At 37.0% G+C, this 21,879-nt stretch overlaps 3 protein-coding genes across 3 annotated transcripts; 2 read left to right on the top strand and 1 right to left on the bottom strand.

Annotated features, from left to right (window-relative positions):
* Nucleotides 1-9,067: 9,067 nt before the first annotated feature.
* fam163aa (family with sequence similarity 163 member Aa) lies at nucleotides 9,068-11,094 on the top strand. The gene is made up of 2 exons (XM_081373491.1): nucleotides 9,068-9,182; nucleotides 10,306-11,094. The coding sequence occupies exons 1-2, from the start codon at nucleotides 9,090-9,092 to the stop codon at nucleotides 10,663-10,665; spliced, it is 453 nt and encodes a 150-aa protein (XP_081229617.1). The 5' UTR covers nucleotides 9,068-9,089; the 3' UTR covers nucleotides 10,666-11,094.
* Nucleotides 11,095-14,458: 3,364 nt separating this feature from the next.
* rabgap1l2 (RAB GTPase activating protein 1-like 2) lies at nucleotides 14,459-18,873 on the top strand (the record flags this gene model as incomplete). The annotated part of the gene is made up of 8 exons (XM_081373560.1): nucleotides 14,459-14,569; nucleotides 15,188-15,256; nucleotides 15,401-15,511; nucleotides 15,616-15,720; nucleotides 15,822-15,905; nucleotides 15,981-16,052; nucleotides 16,172-16,363; nucleotides 17,680-18,873. The coding sequence occupies 8 exons, from the start codon at nucleotides 14,459-14,461 to the stop codon at nucleotides 17,896-17,898; spliced, it is 963 nt and encodes a 320-aa protein (XP_081229686.1). The 3' UTR covers nucleotides 17,899-18,873.
* LOC308695420 (interferon-induced protein 44-like) lies at nucleotides 16,744-21,599 on the bottom strand. The gene is made up of 8 exons (XM_081373559.1): nucleotides 21,484-21,599; nucleotides 20,769-21,255; nucleotides 20,631-20,682; nucleotides 20,292-20,487; nucleotides 20,030-20,182; nucleotides 19,741-19,912; nucleotides 19,385-19,485; nucleotides 16,744-19,288 (listed from the first exon to the last, which is right to left on the bottom strand). The coding sequence occupies exons 2-8, from the start codon at nucleotides 21,247-21,249 to the stop codon at nucleotides 19,103-19,105; spliced, it is 1,341 nt and encodes a 446-aa protein (XP_081229685.1). The 5' UTR covers nucleotides 21,250-21,255; nucleotides 21,484-21,599; the 3' UTR covers nucleotides 16,744-19,102.
* Between the last annotated feature and the right edge of the window lie 280 nt (nucleotides 21,600-21,879).

Raw genomic sequence — 21,879 nt, 5'->3', positions numbered from 1 at the left:
TGATGACAGGATGCTCATTTATTTGACAGATAGAATCAGTTACCACATTGATGTATAAGAATTATTATTATTAATCTATTTCAGAGTCTGATCTGACCAGGAATACAATCCAAAAAAATAAAGAAATAAAAACTCTACAATGACCTGTGATAAGATTAAATTCAGTTTTACTTTCAGCTCCCAAAGAGAAGCTGAGCATGATCTCTCTAAATCCTTTAAGAAACCAGCCCACTGTAAGATAATTCTCTACAATGAAAAAGGATTATGAGAAAATTTACGCTGAATGGGATTTGATTTCCGTCTCTCGTTTCTCTTAAAGTGTATATTATCAAGGTTAGAACCGCAATTAGAGTAAATGAAAGCTTGGACAGTTCCAATAATGGCCCTTTGGGCTGTCCATTCAGTGCAGTCTCAGCTCTTTGCAAGTTATTTTCTATTAGCGCCCTGCTGCTGTGATTTGTTGCAAAGCTGGTGAAATCAAAAGAAGGAAAATGAAAATGTTGAGGGAAATTAGCTGTTTGATAGTCACATAGTGTCAAACTTGCCAAACAGGAGTTCGTTCAGGGCTAGCCATTTAGATTTAGCATTTTTTTAACCATATAGGACACTTATTTTGTCCTGTTTAGCTTGCTCAGTGACATGAACTGTTTTGCTGCCACTTTAAATAGTGATATATGAGGTTATTTACACTGAGAAAACAACACTGCTGCTGAAAAGACCACAGTAGTTGCTCACCAGAATACTGTTGTTTTGGATGTTGGTGCCCCACCAGGCTTCTTAAGCTGACCAACAAGACTAGAACTAATCGCACTATATAAACCAGCCTGGACTAGCATGGAAATTCATACTGCATCTGAATGGCTACTTCCATACTACAGGCAAAAAACAGTGTGTGAGTTGAGCAGTATGTCCGAATTCATAGTATTCATAAAACAGTAGTAGGCAAAAAAGTACCCAGATGACTTACTACTTCCACCGTGATTCTGAAGTGTGCATCTAATGGACACTTTGCAATCCCATGAGGCCACAGGAGAGGATTTATGAATGACAGTGAAGCGACGCAACTGATGCCACTGACAGTGACAACATGCCGGATGGAGTACTTCTGAATTTCATTCATACTACAAACAGTCGTGAAGCAAGTTTCAAACCAAATGTAGTACAGTATGAGGTTAGGATGCAGTGTTGGTCTTTACAACAGATCTTTGTGTTTATAGTGTTTATTCAAACTAGGTTATGTGATTATCATTTGCTTTTCTTAAAACAGTAAAAAACAGCAAGCACAGTAAAAAACTGTAAAAACAGCAGCTTTCGAGTGAGTATTCATTAAAATATTCTTTTGCGTACATCTAGTTATGTGACAGCCTCTTGTTTGGAGACATTAATGTGACTTCTTTACACTATACTAAATGAAGTTCAATGTTGTTTTCCTGTCATGTTTAATATGATTTGATTTTGCTTTTAACATTGCAGACATATTTGTGTCATAAACATGTGGAACCCCCACAGCTACATTGGGCCTGGTGCAGTCAGATAGATAAGAGGTCAGATAGAGCTGCCAGATAAAAAGTCCATAACTGTTCTGGAGCAAAGACAGGAAGGACAGACAGCACACACTACCAGAGCACTGAGGGGAAGTGGCATCATGTGGTTCTTTAAAAAAGAAGCAGAGGGGAAGCTAAAGAAATGAGAGGAGTCATATTTTTTGAGGCGAGGAGAGAAAAATAGAAAGTTGCCAAGAAACTCTAGATAGAAGGTGAGATGAAGTGAGCAGGTGAAGAAAACTCTATAATGTTCTCAAGGTCAAAAGGTGTCTGTGTATAAAATTTAAACTCAGCAAAAAAAGAAACATCACTTTCAACAGTTTTTTTTTCCCCTATCAAATTTCTTGACGTGTAAATATTTGTATGAACATAAAACATTTCAACAACTGAGACATAAACTGAACAAATTTCACAGACATTTGATGAACAGAAATGGAGTCTGTCTATTCATATATTTAAAAATATAGCTGGTGAAAGGCACTTAAGACCATTTATATATATATATATATATATATATATATATATATATATATATATATATATATATATATATATATATATATATATATATATATATATATACTGTTTCAAGGCAAGGCAAGTTCATTTATATAGCACATTTCATACACTATGGTAATTCAAAGTGTCTGTGGTGTTCTTTCGGCGCGCATAAATAATCGATTGGACGTCTCCAATAGATACGATTTTTCACCTAAAATCGGACCGGAAGAGCTCTAGGAAAGGAATCGATCCAATCCGTTTCAGATGTGGTTCCTGTGCTGCCTTCACAGTGTGAAGATGGCTGACATATACAGTGGTGACGCACTGAATATACTGGTAAATGGAGGGGGAAAAACAATAAAAGGAAAGCAAAAAGAGAATGGGCGAAGGAGAGGGGTGCTGGGGTATTTGGGGAGAAGTGGGTCAGCAGCCTTGGGTACCATGGCAACGGAGATATACGAGCATCTGTGTATTGATCTGCAGACTCATTGGTGTAATAGAGTGAGCCAGGTGATAAACGAGCATGCTGACAAGGTCTGCACCGGGTCACACTTCCTCTTGCACCACATCTCCGTCTGCTTCTCCTCACATGCCATAATACACATACATCTACATGTACATGGGATCATCTCATATTATTATGTGTTTCATGAATAGACACATTGAAACATACAAACACAAAAAAAAAATTGCAATGTACACCTTGTGCGCCTTGTTAATGAACATGTTTGTGGGATGGGGGAAGCCATCATCAGCATTGACATGTCTGTTTTTTATTGAGTTTTCATTAACCTCAAGAACACCAAAATATAAACCACCAAACAAAAGGTATGGTAGGAGTACAATGTTCATTGCGCTTAGTGGTGTCTTTTACTTTTCGCTATGAATAATTGACTCTCTATTTACAAAAAATATCTCTCCAGGGACTTGAGGACCAATTTAAAGCACTGCTCAATTTTATGGTTCTGCTTTTTTGGCTTCAGTGTACACTGCAGTGTGGTTTTATCTGTAATTTGGTTATGCAGTATGTATGGTCAGAGACATATTGGGTGTAAGAAGAACGAGGCAGGCCATACATTGGAAAATTAATAGGATTGCTTTGTACGTCGATGGTATGAAAGGAAATCCCACCTAGCTCTCAGCTAAAAGATCACCTGATCACCTAATTGGTAAAATCATCACAGTGGCTGAATTCAAAATAGCATACTATTCTTAATTGTGATGGGAAGTTCAGTTCATTTAACTCAGGGTTCCTCAAACTCTGTCCCGGAGGGCCGCTGTCCTGCTGAGTTTAGATCCAACACTGATCAAACACACCTGAGCAAGCTAATCAATGTCTTCAGGATCACTAGAAACTCACAGCTAGGTGTGTTTGATCAGGGTTGGAGCTAAACTGTGCAGGACAGTGGCCCTCCAGGACCGAGTTTGAGGAACCTTGGATCTTTGAATCCCGTTTATCAAAATGTAATAACCTTTATTGATGTAATTTTGTGTATTTGAGCTGTAAACTAGAATTAAAGGGGTGGTTCGGGATTTTTGACATCGGACCTCATTTTTAAGTCAGCCTGGTTGTTATTCATCAGTGGAGACATTTTTTTTTTTAAATTATCCAGTCCTTATATTTGGATAGTTAGCCGATGCTAGGCTAGCGCGAGTCAATGGTAGATGTTAGCCAGCCATTAAAAAACGTTTTACCCACTCCACAGTGCACCACACGCAAATCAGTTATAACACTAGACTATCGATGCAAATGTCCGTTGAGAGAATAATGTTAGAAATCAAACTTACCTTTCATCTCAATGATCCCAAAGGAACTAGTTTCTCAGCAGCTGCGGAATTTTACTTTGCTCCAGTTAGTAATGCGGCAAAAAGTAAACACAGAAAAGAAGCGCCCTACAGTGTGTGTAGTACATGTGTGTACCGGCTCACTCGGTTGCCTAGGTAATCAATATCACTCCGCTGCTGCTGTAGACAAGGCTTACTGTATGATTACAGGGAACAACTAATGCAATGTGATGAAAGGTAAGTTTGATTTCTAACATTATTCTCTCAACGGACATTTGCATCGATAGTCTAGTGTTATAATTGATTTGCGTTTGGTGCACTGTGGAGTGGGTAAAACGATTTTTAATGGCTGGCTAACATCTACCATTGACTCGCGCTAGCCTAGCATCGGCTAACTATCCAAATATAAGGACTGGATAATTTTTAAAAAAAAATGTCTCCACTGATGAATAACAACCAGGCTGACTTAAAAATTAGGTCCGATGTCAAAAATCCCGAACCACCCCTTTAATGTAAATGTTACATTTTCAATAGCCAAATCCCCTCGAATGTGTCCACTTACGCAAACGTTGCTTATGCAGTTCTACTGGACTAGGGAACAAAACATGCAGTACTTAGGAGGTGAACTTATCACATCTCGATTACAGATACTGAGTCTATGTGGCTGTCACATGATAAATTAACGAAAGTAGCCATGTCAAAAATAGTGAATCACTGTCTCAGACAAATGAACAAAACATTCTTGAGCTACTACTACTCGGGGCTATTCACAAAGAACACATTTTTGCGTTGAAAACGGGCAGTAAAATGGGGAAAAACACACTCCATGTTGTAATTATTGTAATTAATTCAATTCAATTTACATTTATTTGTATAGCGCTTTTCACAATACACATCGTTTCAAAGCAGCTTTACAGAAAATGCATGAATCCACATTACAATTTAGAGTTATCTGTTATCAGAGGTAACTATCTAAGTTATGTATTTCAGAAATGTATATTTACAAATTGCAAGATTTCAACTAGTAAAAAGTGTTGACCTGACTGCAGCAGATTCATTTAGCTGTTGATAGTGTTGCCATAGAAACGCATAATTCCCAGTAGAATGAGTATTCTTTGAGTAGAATGTCACATGTTGTCATCTCGAAATTACAGTAATTACGACATGGTGCCCTGCTGAAGAAAAAAAAAAAGTCTGGTTTAAGCTGGAAGTAGCTAGTTTAAGCTGGTCTTCCAGGCTGGCCGAGCTGGTGTTCAGCTGGTCTCCCAGCTTGACCAGCTAAGACCACTTTGAATAGTTTAAGAGTCTAGTTTTAGTCATTTACTCTCAAACAGTGTTGGGGTAACTCATTACAAGTAACTTGAGTTACGTAATGAGATTACTTTTTCAAGTAGCCTAACAAGTAAAATAACGCAATTGATGTATGGTTTGTTAGGAAAGGACAATATTTGGCCGAGATACAACTATTTGAAAATCTGGAATCTGACGGTGCAAAAAAATCTAAACATTGAGAAAATCTCTTTTAAAGTTGTTCATTTATGTTGGCGATTGTGCTGCATTCACTCACAAAAATAAATGTTTTATATATTTACGGTAGGAAATTTACTAAATATCCTCATGGAACATGATCTTTACTTAATATCCTTATGATTTTTGGCATAATTAAGAAAAATCGATAATTTTGACCGATGTATTGTTGGCTATTGCCACAAGTATACCCGTGCGACATGTGACTGGCTTTGTGATCCAGGGTCACATTTAGTTACTTTTTCAAATACGTAACGCAAGTTACTTTGTTTTCTTTACTTTCTCTACTTTACTAAGTTACTTGTCCCCATGTTGAATCGAAATCGAAGTGCAGAGGCGTTGTGTGTAAACATGGTGGTTATTGTAGTTCTATCTTGACTAAATGTGAGAGTGCATGTACTCATCTCACTTGCACAAAAAAAAGATTCAATATTCCTCAAAATGAATAAAATCAGTGAAGTGCAGAATCATAATACTATGCAAACCTCCAATAACTAATTATATTAAATTAAGCATACAGTTTTATGCATTTAATCTCCTGACCTTCGATGATTCAGTTAAACCATAAGCAAAAATTACTATAGATTTTTACTGTACATGCGTGAATTTGCATTTCCTTCAGCCTGAGGCTTATTATGTCACTTTTGGGGTGAAAGGGTCTTTATATTTGGGCAAAAATATAACTTTTTTGTATAAAAAAAAAAAAAGCCCAGCCCAGGTGAAAAAAAGTAACGCAAAAGTAATGTAACGCATTACTTTTCTAAAAAAGTAACTAAGTAACGCAATTAGTTACTTTTTAAGAGAGTAATGCATTACTTTTCAAAATAACTTTCCCCAACACTGCTCTCAAATGAGTATTTGAGATCTATTTATTTATTTATATTTACATTTTTTGAGTAGCTCCTACTTATGGAAGCTTGTTTCCCCCACAGAATAAAAAAACAATAGATAATTGCGACTTTTTATCTCACAATTGCGAGATATAAAACCTAATGTCAGAATTCTGACTTTTTTTCTTGCAATTATGAGTTATATCCCCTTTTCAAGAATTCAAAGAAATAAACTCGCAATTATGAGTTATAAAAAACAGCTCACGATTCTGACATTTTCATTGCGAGTTTATAGAATTTCATGACATAAACTTGCAATTGCGTTTTTCTTACAATTGCGAGTTTATATCACAATTCTGACTTAATAACACAATTATGAGAAAAACGCAATTGCGAGTTTATATTACGCAATTCTGACTTTTCTGAATAAATTATAAATTCAGAATTGCGAGATAGACTTTTTTCCTTTCAATTGTGAGTTTATATCTCGAAATTCTGACTTTATAACTCACAATTGCCAAGTTTATATCATGCAAATTTGAGAAAAAAAGTCAGAATTGCGAGATGTAAACTCATAATTGTAAGAAAAAAAGTCAGAATTGTCAGATTAAAAACCCTTTTAATTTTTTTATTCAGTGGCGAACACAAGCTTCAATATCTACTCGCTCTACTTTTTTTTTTGCCCATTACTGGCTGACTATTCATGCATGCAGCTTAGCAAACATTAAAAATAAAATAACAAAAAACATTTTTAATCCTTTTCCTATTCAAGTAGATCAAGTTGCCAAGATGGTCACCAAGTGAACAGATTTTGGATTTTGGTATTGTGTGCAGAAATGGCATTACTTTGAAGTCAAATTTCACAGTTCAGTATCACCACAAATTAGCACAAGAAAATACTTGGATAAACACAAGCGCTCTCCAGTCCCCACCTATCCTTGTTATACAAAGCATTCTCTGTGTACTTACAGCAACCTTGTCTAGCCCATCAGGCTATGTGATTGCCCAAACATGTCCTATCAGTGGCCCGTTGCTGTCACTGTTGCACTGATGGAGGGGTTTGACCTCCAACAGCCCACCAGAAGAACCCAGATCAGTACTTTCCTCCAGTTTAGCCGCTGGCAAGGAGCGCAGGGGGACAGGAACACGCTGCTTGGACACATTCCAGGGAGAATAGATGGCACATTGCTTTTAACAGCATTAGCATTCCACCATTCCTGTATATAATTTAGTGCTTTTACTCTGAGAAAAAAAAATGGACTGGAAGAGTATGTGGGATAGGTTTGAGAACGTCCCTGATTTTGAACTAGAGACTGCTTTCCATCGAGTCTGGGTTCTGTAGTTAAAGGGTTAGTTCACCCAAAAAAATGTATTATCCCGTAATTTATTCTACCTCAAGCCATCCTAGGTGTATATGATTTTCTTCTTTCAGCTGAACGTAATCTGAGTTATATAAAAAAAATCCTGACTCTTCCAAGCTTTATAATGGGAGGGAATGGTAGCTTAGATTTTAAAGCCCAAAAAAGCACATCCATCCATCATAAAAGTAATCCATACGGCTCCAGGGGGTTAATTAAAGCAAAGCAATCCGTTTTTATTTATCGGATATTTTCCGAAAATATCCATATGGCTTTATAAACTATAATCTCTGGCTTCCGGTAAGTGCCGGCAAGTCGAGTTCCGGCCGAAGAGTGACCTCTGACCCGATGCCTGATGTAGGATGTAGGAGTAGCGTAATCTTAGGTGGGAGTAGAACTCGCGGTTCAAGCAAATAAGACTGGGCAACAAACACAAGCTCCTCCGACATTTCTCTTTAAAAATTCCTAACTGATGTTTCGTTTTGCTCTTTCCTCTCGTCAATTTATAAAGTTATAAATATGAATATTTTCTTACAGAAACGCATTGCTTCACTTCAGAAGGACTTTATTAACCCCCTGGAGCCATATGGATTACTTTTATGATGGATGGATGTGCTTTTTTGGCCTTCAAAATCTATGGTACCATTCACTCCCATTATAAAGCTTGGAAGAGCCAAGATATTTTTTTATATAACTCCAATTGTGTTTGGCTTAAAGAAGAAAGTCATATACACCTATAATGGCTTGAGGGTAAGTAAATTATGAGATAATTAAAAAATTTAGGTGAACTAACCCTTTAAGGCGACATTTTAACAGTGCCATATTACAAAGTGCCCTGTAGTAATGTCGCCTCTCAGTTTACCTTAGTTTGTTGTGTTTGTTCTGTTGAACAAGTGTCTGCATATTTCACTTACGGTGTTTTTGTAGATTTTTTTTACAGTGGTTTTGTAGATTTTGTAGATAAACATAATTCTTAACACATTATCCTTTGTTAAATATATATATTTTAATTTTCTCTTAGTTATTACATTACTATTTAAATAATCTGCAAGCAAAAAATATCATTTGTGTACCGCTGTGAATCTTTGATGCCACATAAGTATACTGTGCTGTGGTGATGTCCTATATTATACTGCCTCCTTTTGGATGGAATGGTTATTGTGGCTGTTATCCAATCTGTTTTTACATATCACATGTTCCCCTTCTTTTGTGATATCCAGAAACTCTACTGGTGAGCGTCTGCAACCAATGAGCAGTGCGTCAGGAGAAGCGGCAATACAAACTCTATGTGGCTTGTCGTCCCCTCTGCTCTCTTCTAATGTAAGTGCTGCTGAGTTTAATCCCATCCACAGGGACAAACACATAAATTAGGGGTCCTTTGAATGTTATTTAGTTCAAATTGTTTCAGAAGTTCAACTTTGTTTTGGTGTTGTGAACGGACTAACAACGCAGTTTCAGTCTGTTTTTACATATGGAAATGAAGTTTCAGTTAGACAATTGACTCTCTCTGTCTTGCTCTCAGGGTTTGATGGAGATCTGGTCGGATGACAGCTGGAACTGTTGTCATAACCGGAGGAATTCTCGCAACAGTGATACTCCTGTGTATCATTGCAGTGCTTTGTTACTGTAGACTCCAGGTGAGCATTGCATTTACATTTCATTTCAATTTCACTGCAGGCTGCTGTAAGGTATAAGGGACCTTTCACACACATCATGAGATTTTTTTGCGTTTTTTTTTTTTTTTTTATTTAACTTCTTTTGGAATGTAATGAGTGGGAAACGAGATACCCGAGTGCAACGCTCAAAAACTACGGCTAAGTACAGAGGCCCACAAATGACATGTGAAAAAAATAGAAATAGTGGCTAGAAATTCAGTATTGGTTGCCACGACTTATTAATTCGTTTCCGCATTTTAGGTAAATCATGGCTACATTGTCCTAATTCGTTTCCACAATATGCAAATTCGTTCAGTAGTTGTAGTTCCGTTCAGTAGTTGTAGTTCAATTAAATTTGAGACCGCTAAAAAACGAGGGAATGAAGTAATTCAACATAGCCACAATTTAACTAAAATGAGGAAATGAATTAATAAGTCGTGGGAACGTTTGCAGATAATGGCTGCATCCAAAATCTCATACTTCTCTACTATATATAGTAGGTGAAAAACAGTAGCATACGTGTGTCTGAATTCACAGTACTCATATAAGAGTAGGCAAAATTACCCGGATGACTTACTACTTCCTGCGAGATTCTGAAGTGTGCACACTTTAATATCTCATGAGGCCACGGGTAGGTCACATGATAATGACAACATGGGGAATGTAGTTACATTCACACGACACACATTCATACCGTATAGAACATACTTTATTTAGCGGTCGTGGAGTAATTACTTATTCAAAATAAGTACCCACTCAAGAGAGTATGCGATTTCGGACCCAGCCCATATGTTTGCAAAATTCACTATTGATGTGTGATTGTAATTTAAAGTCTCATGTAGTGCTGACCACAGACCTTATATAATTCATAATCAAAAACCCATAGGAAAGTACTGAACGTTGTTTTAGCCTTACTTGTTGACCTAAATGACATCATGACTGAACAGCTCTATTATGTAAATAACTAAAATCCATTCCAGAATCTTTCTGTGTTTTGTGCTCAAGTACACTCAGCGTGTTACTCAACAATTTGAGGAAGATCTGTGTTGAAGCGCCAATTCCTGATCTTGTTTCCCCTGTATATCTGACTGTCCCTCCATCCCAGTATTACTGCTGTAAGAGTAATGAGTCAGAAGGGGAGGCGGGCTCGGTCGGAGATCCTGAGCCACAGTTTGCCTGCAACGCATGCAGTGCTCCAGGAGTGGACGGGGCGGCCGTCACACCTCTCTCGCTGCCCTACGATCCCACTCCGCAGCACAGCTACTGCCCCACTTGCTCGCCCTACTACCTCCGTGGCTCGGATGAGATGCGTAATGGTGGCGAACGCCTGTCCTACATGCCCGCTCACTACGAGAACCATGGCGCCACTGCCCTTGGTCTGGCCGCCATGTACGGCCCCGTGCTGAGCCACCGCAGTACACCAGACTTTTACACCAATACACGAGCCATCAGCACTGACGTCTGACCCTCACAGACCCGGAGATGAACCCAGGGACAGAGCTAACTCTGTGAATCAGAGCATCTGGGGGCCGTGCCATCTCCTTGCGCCAAGAGTCAAAAGACCTACAGGATGCCATGTTATTCTTCCACGCAGGTCTAAGGCTATCTTCAGTCTTCCATTGTCTTTTGTTTTTTACCTCTATTTGTTTCTCTCTCTGCTGTGAGGGCTGTGTGTTATATGACGTGAAGTGTTTGTGGGGGTTTTGGCCTTTTTAATGTTAAAGGTTAAATGCAAATAGGATATTTTATTTATCTGGAAAAGTCGGATATGTATCTGGATATGTAAGCATATTTTCAATTTAGAAAAAAGAAATGGAGCATCCCAAGGAAGCTTTATAGGCTCATTTTAAGTATTTCATTGTTTATGGTGACATAAAAGGCAAACATTCCACACAAGTTTTTAATAGTTTTCAAAAGAAAGTACTTTTGTTGGAAAAAGCATGACATTCAGCTTTATCTAAATAGCCCCTGATATGCTGAATCTTTTTATTTGAAATACTTATTTTAGGATGAGAAATTAACCAACATGTAATTGTCTTAATCTATGAAGATCTGTTGGGAAAATGTAAAATGAATTACTGATGATGAATATATTGGTTAATTCATATTTAAATATATGTCACATCAACTAAAATTCACAGTGGCAAAATCAAATTTAGAAAAATCAAATAAGATTGAGGTTGGAGTCATATGTTGTTCATTCTCACTTATTTATTTGTCCATATCCACTACTTTTTAAATTAAGAGCTTTTTAAATTAACATTTCAGTGCAGTTTCTGATATCTGTGTCATATAATTTTCAGATTTATACACAACATTTTCAAAAATCTTCTTAAGGCAAAGTCACTGTGAGAAAATGACTGGAAAATATATTTAAAAAAAACATTTCATTGTTCTTATCGAAATGATACTTACATGAACAATAGTTTCCTTGTCTTTGCAAAAGTGTGTATGTAAATTATATTTTCTCACATACTTGTTTCAGTAGCCATGAATTGTGCATTCTGATGTCGATATTTACTGTCCTAAACACTCTTTGTTAGTAACTGGATCACATTACAAATCACAAGAAGGCACTTCTATTTTACATGTGAATACTTTTTTGGCAAAAATGGGGGGGAGGGGGAGGAAAAATCTGGAAGTACATCAGTCTATGGTTTAAAATACTGAAGAAAAAAAGTAGCTTATTGTGCACATATTTCACAGAATGCTTTTGAATATAAATTAAGCATTTATAAATGCCTGTAGACTTTTATAAAATTGGTCAATTGTGATCAGAGTAATAAAAGCCATTTCACATCTATAAAATACATGTACATAAAGATCAAAATATTTCAATGATTGAAAAGTTTCCTGTCAAGTCTCTATATGTATCTTCAAACTAACTGCCAATGCTTCTGTTGGCTTTAATTGTGTTTTTCTTCCATATTTCTATTCATGTTGCTATATTCTAGCAGCCGATTACGTGAAACTATGAAAAAGACTGGTTATCAAATGTTTTACTCCCAAAAAAGCTAAATGAACATTTCCACTTTTTTGAACATTTTTCCCACTGAAGGGGGACCGGAGGGTGTGTTCCGACTACAGGGGATCACACTTCTCAGCCTCCCCGGGAAAGTCTATGCCAGGGTCCTGGAGAGGAGAATACGGCCGATAGTAGAACCCCCGGATTCAGGAGGAACAGTGCGGTTTTTGTCCCGGTCGTGGAAAACTGGACCAGCTCTATACCCTCTACAGGGTATTATCCTCCTGGAGGGTTCATGGGAGTTTGCCCATCCAATCCACATGTGCTTTGTGGATTTGGAGAAGGCATTCGACTGTGTCCGTCGCAGCGGCCTGTGGAGGGTGCTCTGGGAGTATGGGGTCCGGGGCCCTTTGCTAAGGGCTGTCTGGTCCCTGTACGACCGAAGCAGGAGCTTGGTTCGCATTGCCGGCAGTAAGTCAGACTTGTTCCCGGTGCATGTTGGACTCCGGCAGGGCTGCCCTTTGTCACCGGTTCTGTTCATATTTTTTATAGACAGAATTTCTAGTCGCAGCCAGGGGCCGGAGGGTGTGATGCTCAAGAAACATTTCTTAATGTTATTATTATTAATGTTGAGAAGTGTAGCTCAAACTGTAGCGCATGGCGCTAGCAACGCCAAGGTCATGGGTTTGATTCTTAGGGAAACAAGAACTCATAAAATGAATGCCTTGGATGTGTCTAACAAATGCGTAAATGTAAAAGTTGAGCTGTTTAATAGTTTTGTGGAATATATAATTTTTAGGGTTCTTTGATGAAAAGAAAGTTGAAAAGATATTTGAAATAGAATTTTTTGTAACCATGTTAAATTTTCACTTTTGATCAATTTAATGCATCCATCCAAAACATAACACCAGACATCTGATCGGTAATGTACAAAACCACTGCTTGAGTAAACACACATTTGTATAATTTTGACAAAATCAGAATCCACTAATCTTACCGTTTTCTCTTTGCAACATTTTCTTTCACTTTGATATTTTTTCAAGCACTGAAGATACTTAACCGGGAGTGTCAAGCAGGGCTGGGTCTGCATTCTATCTGTGCATTGAGATTGTGTTAAACGACTTGAAGGACCAGTTTAAGATCTTGTTAAGCAAATAGCTGTTTCATGCATCTCATTTCCATGGCAGTTCAGCAACTGTAAAAGAATTTCACTTTCAGCATGATGAAGCTTTCCACTGACTCACTATGAGTTTTCAGCCATAATAAGCAGCACACTTAGCAAATGGAGGTGAGAGCCACTCCCACCACACCGTTGGAGACAGTTGTGCGTTTGTTTGTTTCGCAGGTTCATGGCGATACCTGAAGATTGAGTTGGCACCTCCTCCAATACAAGAACCTTTGAACACTGTCACACTTTGCTGTTCGTCTTTATTGCTTTTTTCTCCTCCTTTCTTTCAATTACTAATAACATCCTCCCCCACTTTTGTTCACATTCCCCTTCTCTTTCTCTCTCCTTATTTTTGGCCTTATTAGCTCGGCTTTGTTCAAGCTGATGACCACAACAGATTAGCTCTGCATAACAGACAAAGAAGCAAAGGTATAGTTTTATAAGAAACTAGTGCTTTTGACCATTTTGATTCATAATATCTGCACGATGCCTGCCTGAAGCTGCAGTGAAATGATAAAAACAGCAGTTCTCAGCCTCCATCAATCCCAATGAACATATACAGCAGCCAGATATAAGCAGCTTAAGGAATGGAGGAATGTACTGGCACCTGCTTGTCCCCGGCAAACCACAGTGTTTTTGTGTGAGGGGCGACCTTCAGGATTACAGCAAGAATTTCAATTTCACAGTCTTTAGCCCTGTGCTTGAAGCCACAGGCAGGCTTGCAAACTCTAATCTGTGACGGTAAAAGGGAAAAATATATCTGTTCTGGAACCTAATTTTAATTATATTTAACTGATTTTGATTTAGTCATGTAACTTTTGGTTTAGTAATGAGGAAATAATTAGTATTGGCTGCTGGATTGTGGAATTATACTGTGAGGAAGTTCAACAGGGAGCAGTTGGAAGGCCATAGTGTTTTGATACCTGCTTATTAGGTAAGTGAAGAACCACAGGACAAAGGTGGACTGAAATGAAACTCCTCCCATAGTCTTATGGTAGGGCTGGGCTTGCATTGAGACAAGACAGACATAGACTGTTGCCTGTCAAACCTGTTGTCATTTCTCCAGAAACGTTCAGTGGCCTACTCTGTATTTTGAGATCACTTGTGTTCAACTCACCTGCCAAAATGATGGAAGAAGTGTCTATTGCTGTTGCTTATGATGCCTATATTATTGACCAAATGTCAGAGGAGGAGATCCTGGCCAGTCTAGTGGTGGAGTCTCTACCGAAACAAGTGGTAAGTTCAGCAACTTTGGACCTCACGTTTGTCACATGTTGACTTAAAGCTGGCATGCTGGAATTTTTAATGGAGTAGCACAACAGCATGGTTATTATTTTTTCAAATCTCTTTTTAAAAATATGAGTGTGTTTGTGATCAATTATTGTTAAAATGTTTACTCCTTGGTGATCACAAACATAAATATTATAATATTATGACAAATATATGTACATGGTGTATAATATATATACATACAAAAAAAGTAAATTAATTTTTAAAAAGTTAAAAATTATAAAAAATTATAAAATTGCAAAAAGAACTGCTCATATGAATCCAGCAACTATGAGCTTAACATAAGTACTGAACATTCCTTTCATGCCTTTAATATTTTTGCACCTTATATGATCTAAAATTTTAATAAATATGTACATGATAATATATAGATAATATGTGTGTGCGTGTACATTTATTTATATTAATTAAATACATAATTTAAAAAATATTATCGATAAAATTGCAACTATGAATATTATATAATAGAGAAGATGTTAAAGTACATTCCTTTCATGCCTTTTAGATTTGCATATAGGCTACCTGATATGATTTGAAAGTTATTTGAATCTCCTTTTTAAACAGGTCCCATCTAAGAAGCCAAAATTAAGAGATAACCAACTGCAGCCAGAAGACCCACTCGACAAGTACGAGGTAAGTGATCACACCCTGACAAAAACAAAAAGCTTCCGTCCTGCTCTGCAACACCCATATCTACAAGCTCTTGCATAATCATTCATTGAATACTTCAGGGTTGTAGATTTGTGGTATTAATGATTTTCTTTCTTTTTTTTCTAGAGAGAAAACCGTATGCTTCAGGAAACCAGTTTGCGTCTGGAGCAGGAAAATGATGATCTTGCACAAAAACTTGTCACCAGCAAGATTGCACTGAGGACTGCTTTAGATCAGGTCTGTCTAATTATTATGAGTTATCATGCATATGCAACAGGCTAGTTTCATTTTCTGTTTTATTTGCTGTGCATGTTTAGATAGATCTGGTGTGTTTTTTTTAGACCGAGGACCAGGTGGATGAATTAACCAAGGAGCTGTTAAAAACCAAACAGCTTCTGAGGATTACAGAGGAGGAGAAAAGGGGAAAGGAGGAGGAGGCTTCACAGGTGCTTTAACATCACTGATTTGAGCAGTAAAGTGTTTGAACAATCTCTGTGAAAGAGAGCTCATGCTTTGCCCTTGTCTAATGCATTGATGTGTTCAACAGCTAAAAAAGATGTTTAGGAGAGAGCTGGACAAAGCAGAGTCAGACATTAAGAGATCAAACAACATCATCGCCGACTACAAGCAGGTAAACATTCAATTACAACTCCACATATTGTTGCATTTCATGCCGACTTTCAGCTCATTTTCTTGCGTCCTTTAGATTTGCTCCCAACTGAACACTAATCTTGAAGACCAGAAAGCTCAAGCAGACAAAGAGCTGGCGGTTATCAAGGTAAGAAACAAACTGACCTCAAAGCAGCTTGACCTTCACCGTCAGTCTTACTGTAGTATGATGTTTCTCTTTAAACAGCCTATTTTCTCACATACACTGTATATATTTTATTATTTCAGCGCAAGATGCTGGAGTGTGAGCGGTGCAGACACATCTTTAGTGTGGATGGATCAATTCAGCAGTGCTCTGAGAGTGAAGAAAGCTCTGCTCAGGAGGAAGTGAAGGCCTCTCTCAGAGAACAGGTCCAAGAGTTAGAGAGAGAGCTAGCCCAGACCAAGCTACAAATGGTGGAGTCCAAATGCAAGATACAAGTAAGACATAAAAGTCTGATTAAAAGCATGAGACTTGAAACTTGAAATGTGACTTGTGAGAAGATTTTTAAAATATATTTTTCTTAGTGCTGTCAATCGATTAAAAACATTAACTCGATTAATCACACTTTTTTCCCGATTAATCGCAATTAAAACACTTAAGTTTTTTATATGTTTTATATTGTAATAATTTAACAGTTAATCTCTAAATTAATGTAGAGACAACATAAAGGCAGTATATTTTAAATACTTGTACTTGACATCTTTTTATGAATGAAAGTCAGTGTCACTGATACTAATACAGCTAGGCTTACTGATGTCTGGATGAAAATGATTTTCCTTCCCCAATTTTATACATTAATTATAGCCATTCAACATTACAGTGTAATTGAAAGCTGTCATTTATTTTACATTTATTGAGCTTCAAAAAATATAACAACTTTTAATTTAAGTGAACTTCAAACAATCCTCACATAAACCCATAATAAATGTCATTGCGTTAACGTTAACAGCCCTAATTTTTCTTCTACCTTTTTTTACTCTATATTACTTTACAACATTTGTAAACATTTCTGATTCTGGCAAAGTCTTTATTGATTAACCAAGAAAAACAGAATTAGAATTTTTCATATAAATATAAAATGAAAAGTAAAATAAAATCAAATAAATGAATAAAAATGACATTAGGTGTAAATGTATATGTTTTTACATTGCTTTAACTCATCAAAAAAAGTTATTTATAAGCTATAAAAAAGTATATAAACATAATATAAACATTGCAGTTGATATGACTTAAACATCCAGTTGATGGTACTTAAAAATTGAAGTTAAACATTTTTAAACCATGGGCAAATTTAAAAAAAAATGTATTAATCTATTTTAATACATTTTTAACAATTCAAGTTTTATAAATAAACATTTGTTCACTTATTGTGAATAACATGACTCAATGAACAATAGTATATAATTAACATTCACAAATGCTGTTAAAAATGTTGTTCATTGTTCATGATAACTTACGTTAATAAATTGAAGCTTATTATTAAGTGTTACACTGTTAAAAATCCAACTTACGTTTTGTATGACAAATTCAGTTTTTAAAGTTTATTCAACTATTTAACATGAAAAAAGTTGAGATAACTCAACGTAAGTTGAGAAAACTCAAAAATGTCCTGCAGCTGGTTGCCTTAAACTTTTAAGTTTTCTTTTTTTTTTTAACAGTGTACTGAAGTGTCATGTAAATGATTTTAAATGCATACTTTTATGCTAAAAAAAAAGTATTTTTCATAATGTATTTATCATCTTGATTTCCCAAGGAGTTGGAGCACCAAAACACAGTTGTGACGACTGAACTTCAGGCTGCTAAGAACACATGGCTCAGAAAAACTCTGGACTCTTTCAGGACAGCTGCCAGCGGCCATCAGAACTCCTCTCAATCAGATTCTGCCTGGAGCCCCACAAATAACCCCCATTCCAGCTGGGTCACCAGAAGGCTCTCCTGGGCCCAACGAGAAGGGAGAGCGGCCAAAGTATGAAAAGGAGGAGCATAGGCCTACTAGTGGAGAAGAAAAATATTTCATGAGAGCACTCCTGAAATGAGTCTCACAAATGATGAGAAAGCTATTCTCTCAGACCTTAGGGCCAGTTGTCTTAAGAACTAGTCTGACCAACAGTTAGTCAAGGTGTAATCTGAAAAGACTTACTTTTCATATTCAAACTAGACCAATTTACCTGTTTAACTTTCTTGAAAAAAAAAAAATTATGACCAGTCTTAAAGAAAAAAACAATTACATGACTTAACTTTTAAGACTAGTTTAATACGCAACTAGCCACAGAGGACATTATCCACCTTAAGAGCTAATTTGATGTGTCTGGCTTCTGGTGTCATCCGCTTCCAGTTACTTTTAGCTGTACAAAACAGCTTGTTATGCTGCCTGATACTGCAAACTGCTGTTTCTTATTCCATGTTATTTTAATGTATAGTGTTGCAATTATAAACACGCTGGTTTGTAGCACTTGGTTATTTTTCTAGTTATTTACCTATAGTGGCTAATGAACCAGAAGTCTCTCAAATTCACAGAAATTAGCTTACTTCTGCAATGCAAAACAAGGTGGAACAACCTGTGTGGTTGTAGACATTGGGAATGAGAGGATTCTTAAAGGATGGGTGACAGGAATAAATATCTGCTCCCATGAGATGACTGCAACATATCAGTTGCTCTAAAGGCAATCTCACGTGAAGACTGTATGAAGTTTTTGTACTGTGAGTTTAAGCATACACTGCAAAAAGTGTTTTGCAACTTATTATAATTCTAAATAAACTGGTTTTTAATTTAATTTCACTAAATCAACCTAACTACATTAGGTTACATAAACTAAAGTACTTTTTATGGGTTAGGTCAAGTACAAACAATTGTCTTCAAACACATTTACGGTTCATTGGTGGTACTGTACAATGTGAATGTATTTATTTCATTATCTTCTACAACAAATAAACTTCATGAGACCTTTAATAAGACCTTTGTTTCAATTCGAAACAACAAATTTTTCTCTCACACTGAAAAGAAACCTTTGAATATTAGACAACTGATTGCATGTTTTGGATCACCAACAGTTTGCATGTCAAGAGCAACAGTAGAAATGTCAACAGACCTTACACAAACAAAGATGCATTTGTCACCTAAAACAATATGAATGTAAACAAAGAGTTAGGATTTTCTAATTCTAATCCAGAACCTTCTACTCAGACCTCTCCTCTGGATTGTAAAGATCATCAAAAAAGCCCTCAGCGGCTCTGAGTATCTGAACAACAGCGTTTAGAAGCAGTATGTCAGTTTGAGGGTCTATTTCCAGTTCTTGGCAGTAGTTTTTCACTGGGATCACAGCAGACATGGAAACTCCAAGCTGAGCGCTCACCTCTTGCACCTGTCACAAAACAGTTCAACAGAAATACTCAAGAACAAGATGTGAAAGAGACCAGTATAGAATACTGACAATAAAGTCATTTATATTCATTTGTACCATTTTGTTGATGTAGTGGCTCTGGTAGACATTTTTCAGGTCTTCTGCCACTAAGGGACAGGCCTCATCCACCTTAGTGAGCAGAACCAGCTGAGGAATACCTGAAGTACAGAATAACACCTTAAATGCTATAAAATCCCAGAGATCATTAAACTATGGGTGAAGCAGCCCTATAGTGGTGAAAGATTTGTGTTAGTTGTACAGAAGAAGTGACATCAAGAAATGCTCAGAAATGGACTTTACCTCCCGTTTCTTGAGAGAGGCTGAAAATCTAATATTCTATTACTTAAATGACAAAATACACTCATGTTACTTGAAATGTATATAAATCTAATTCATTATTGTTATTTCCTCACCCAGCTGGTTGGTTTTCTTTCGAAAAACCGCGAACTTGTCATTCATTTTGTCAGAGAGGAGCTTGACTTTGCTGGAGTCGATCACATACACCACACAGTGAATCTTGTCCTTCAGGCCAGGAGATTTATGGAAATGAGGGGAGTCTGGTTGTATAGGCATTGATGGGTTAAACTAAGAAAAAAACATGTAGTAAAACTTTAAATCATTAAGAAGTGAGACTGAAAATACTAATAAAACATCTGCCACACTTAGTAACTGTTATTATTACCTTTCACCAAAAGTTCTCACCTGATACCTGTCTTGAATGTGACCCTTCAGAATACTGGCAAAATCATCTACATCCAGACCGCTGTTCAAACCCTCCTCTAGACCCATCGAGTCACACAGAGCGAAGGGAACATGGCTGACTCCGCTGCCTGGCTTTATGTGGTAGGTACGAAACTACAAGGCACAAATATTTAGCAATTAATTTAAATACAGTATAGAGATATCTAATCACAATATATCCCTCTGTAAAATATCAGAGGTAATTATCAGGGTATATTTCTACCTGAGTAGTCAAACTGGTTCCAGCAGTGCCAGTGTTGGCCTGGCTGCTCACATAACCCTTGAATACAGAGTTGATAGAGTTGAAGAAGCTTGATTTCCCAGCCCCAACAGGACCCACCAGTAGAACCCGAGCCTGTTTAACTGAGCTTAAAGAAGGCTTCCAGCCCGAGATGATGCTCAAAAGCGCCTTCCTTCTCCTAAAAATATTAATTTCGTTGTCAAATTCCTTAAGGAACACAGTAAGTGAGAAACATTTTGTAAAAGACCTTTAACTTAAAATAAAGAAAACAGACCAAATTAAAATCTAAATTACTAAATACACTAAATTTACTTCACTCACTCAGAGTTCCACTGCACATTTCTCCATGGTTTCTCCATGAGTCCTCCACAGTCTGGTGAGAATCCAAACCAGAGTTATTCACACAATCATAACTGAAGCTGCACTATTTTCTCAGCAATTATCTGAAATAATACAAACCTTCAACTCTGTACACCTCACATTCTGTCAGCTGTAAGTCATTCCCATACATCTGCTGTGGATCGAATTTGTATGCTGCTTGATTACTGTAGACAGTGGCTGTGTTATTGTAAAGAAACACTAAAGAACCGAAGTTCGGACCATTGTCAGAGAAAGAAAACTGGGGATTTTCACTGAACACACGGAGAGGATCTCCTTTAACCTCTTTGTCATTAAAGCTGAAGAGAAAAGCTTTGTCATCCACAATATTTTGGCCAGTTTGACCATAATCTTTGCTAGTAAAAGCTCCAAAAACATATCCAGACTTATTGTAAGCTACAATAACAGTTGGTCCCTGCTTATTACACTTTTGGTGAAATAAATTGATATTGTAGCCATGCACACTGGCTTTGAACAGCAGGCTGAGTCTGCCATGGCTGAGCAAGGAGCAGAGCTTCCTCCTCTGCCATTTGGTCAAGCTGGATGTGATGGTGGTGCTCATAATGATCTGAAAAACATTCAACCAACATTTTAAAGCATGCTGTTATAATGGAATGGAAAGAAGAGGTCCTTTAAAAGTATTTTGAATATTGTAAAATATGCATGCAGCTAGGCTAGCCTATATAAAAAAGAGCAACGTAGCCTATATTATTTCACCCATGCACCCAAATTCATCCGAAATGACTCAAATAATTCAAATTATATTAAGTATCCAAATGAAATGAAAACAGCTTACGTTGGAACAAGTAGTCAGAATCGCCTGCTTTCTTTCGCAACCCCGAAAGAGATAACTTTCGTTTTTAGGGAAACGCAACTTGCGGTACGTCGTAGCCTACGTCACAAAAATGAAACGTGTCGTCGCAAGTTTGGTTCTGGCAGGTTCGGTAAATCAGTGATGTGATGTTTCATAATTAAAACACTCGAATAAAAACTAGTTTGGTAATGACACCTAATAAAGCTTCTATCAGACCAAGATGTAGACAATCTCAAAATTAAGGACATTTCGGATCTTTAAACTGTAGCTCTGCTGCCCTGCAAAAACAAAACAAAACAAAAAAAAAACACACACAACCTAAATATTTATAATAGGCTACATTTATTATGAGAATAAATAATAAAATTAAGTTCACGG

Source organism: Scardinius erythrophthalmus (genome assembly GCF_964197995.2).
Source record: "Scardinius erythrophthalmus genome assembly, chromosome: 9".
Taxonomy (NCBI): domain Eukaryota; kingdom Metazoa; phylum Chordata; class Actinopteri; order Cypriniformes; family Leuciscidae; genus Scardinius; species Scardinius erythrophthalmus.
Note: the sequence above shows the minus strand (reverse complement) of the source record. Positions and strands in the feature narration are given on the sequence as shown.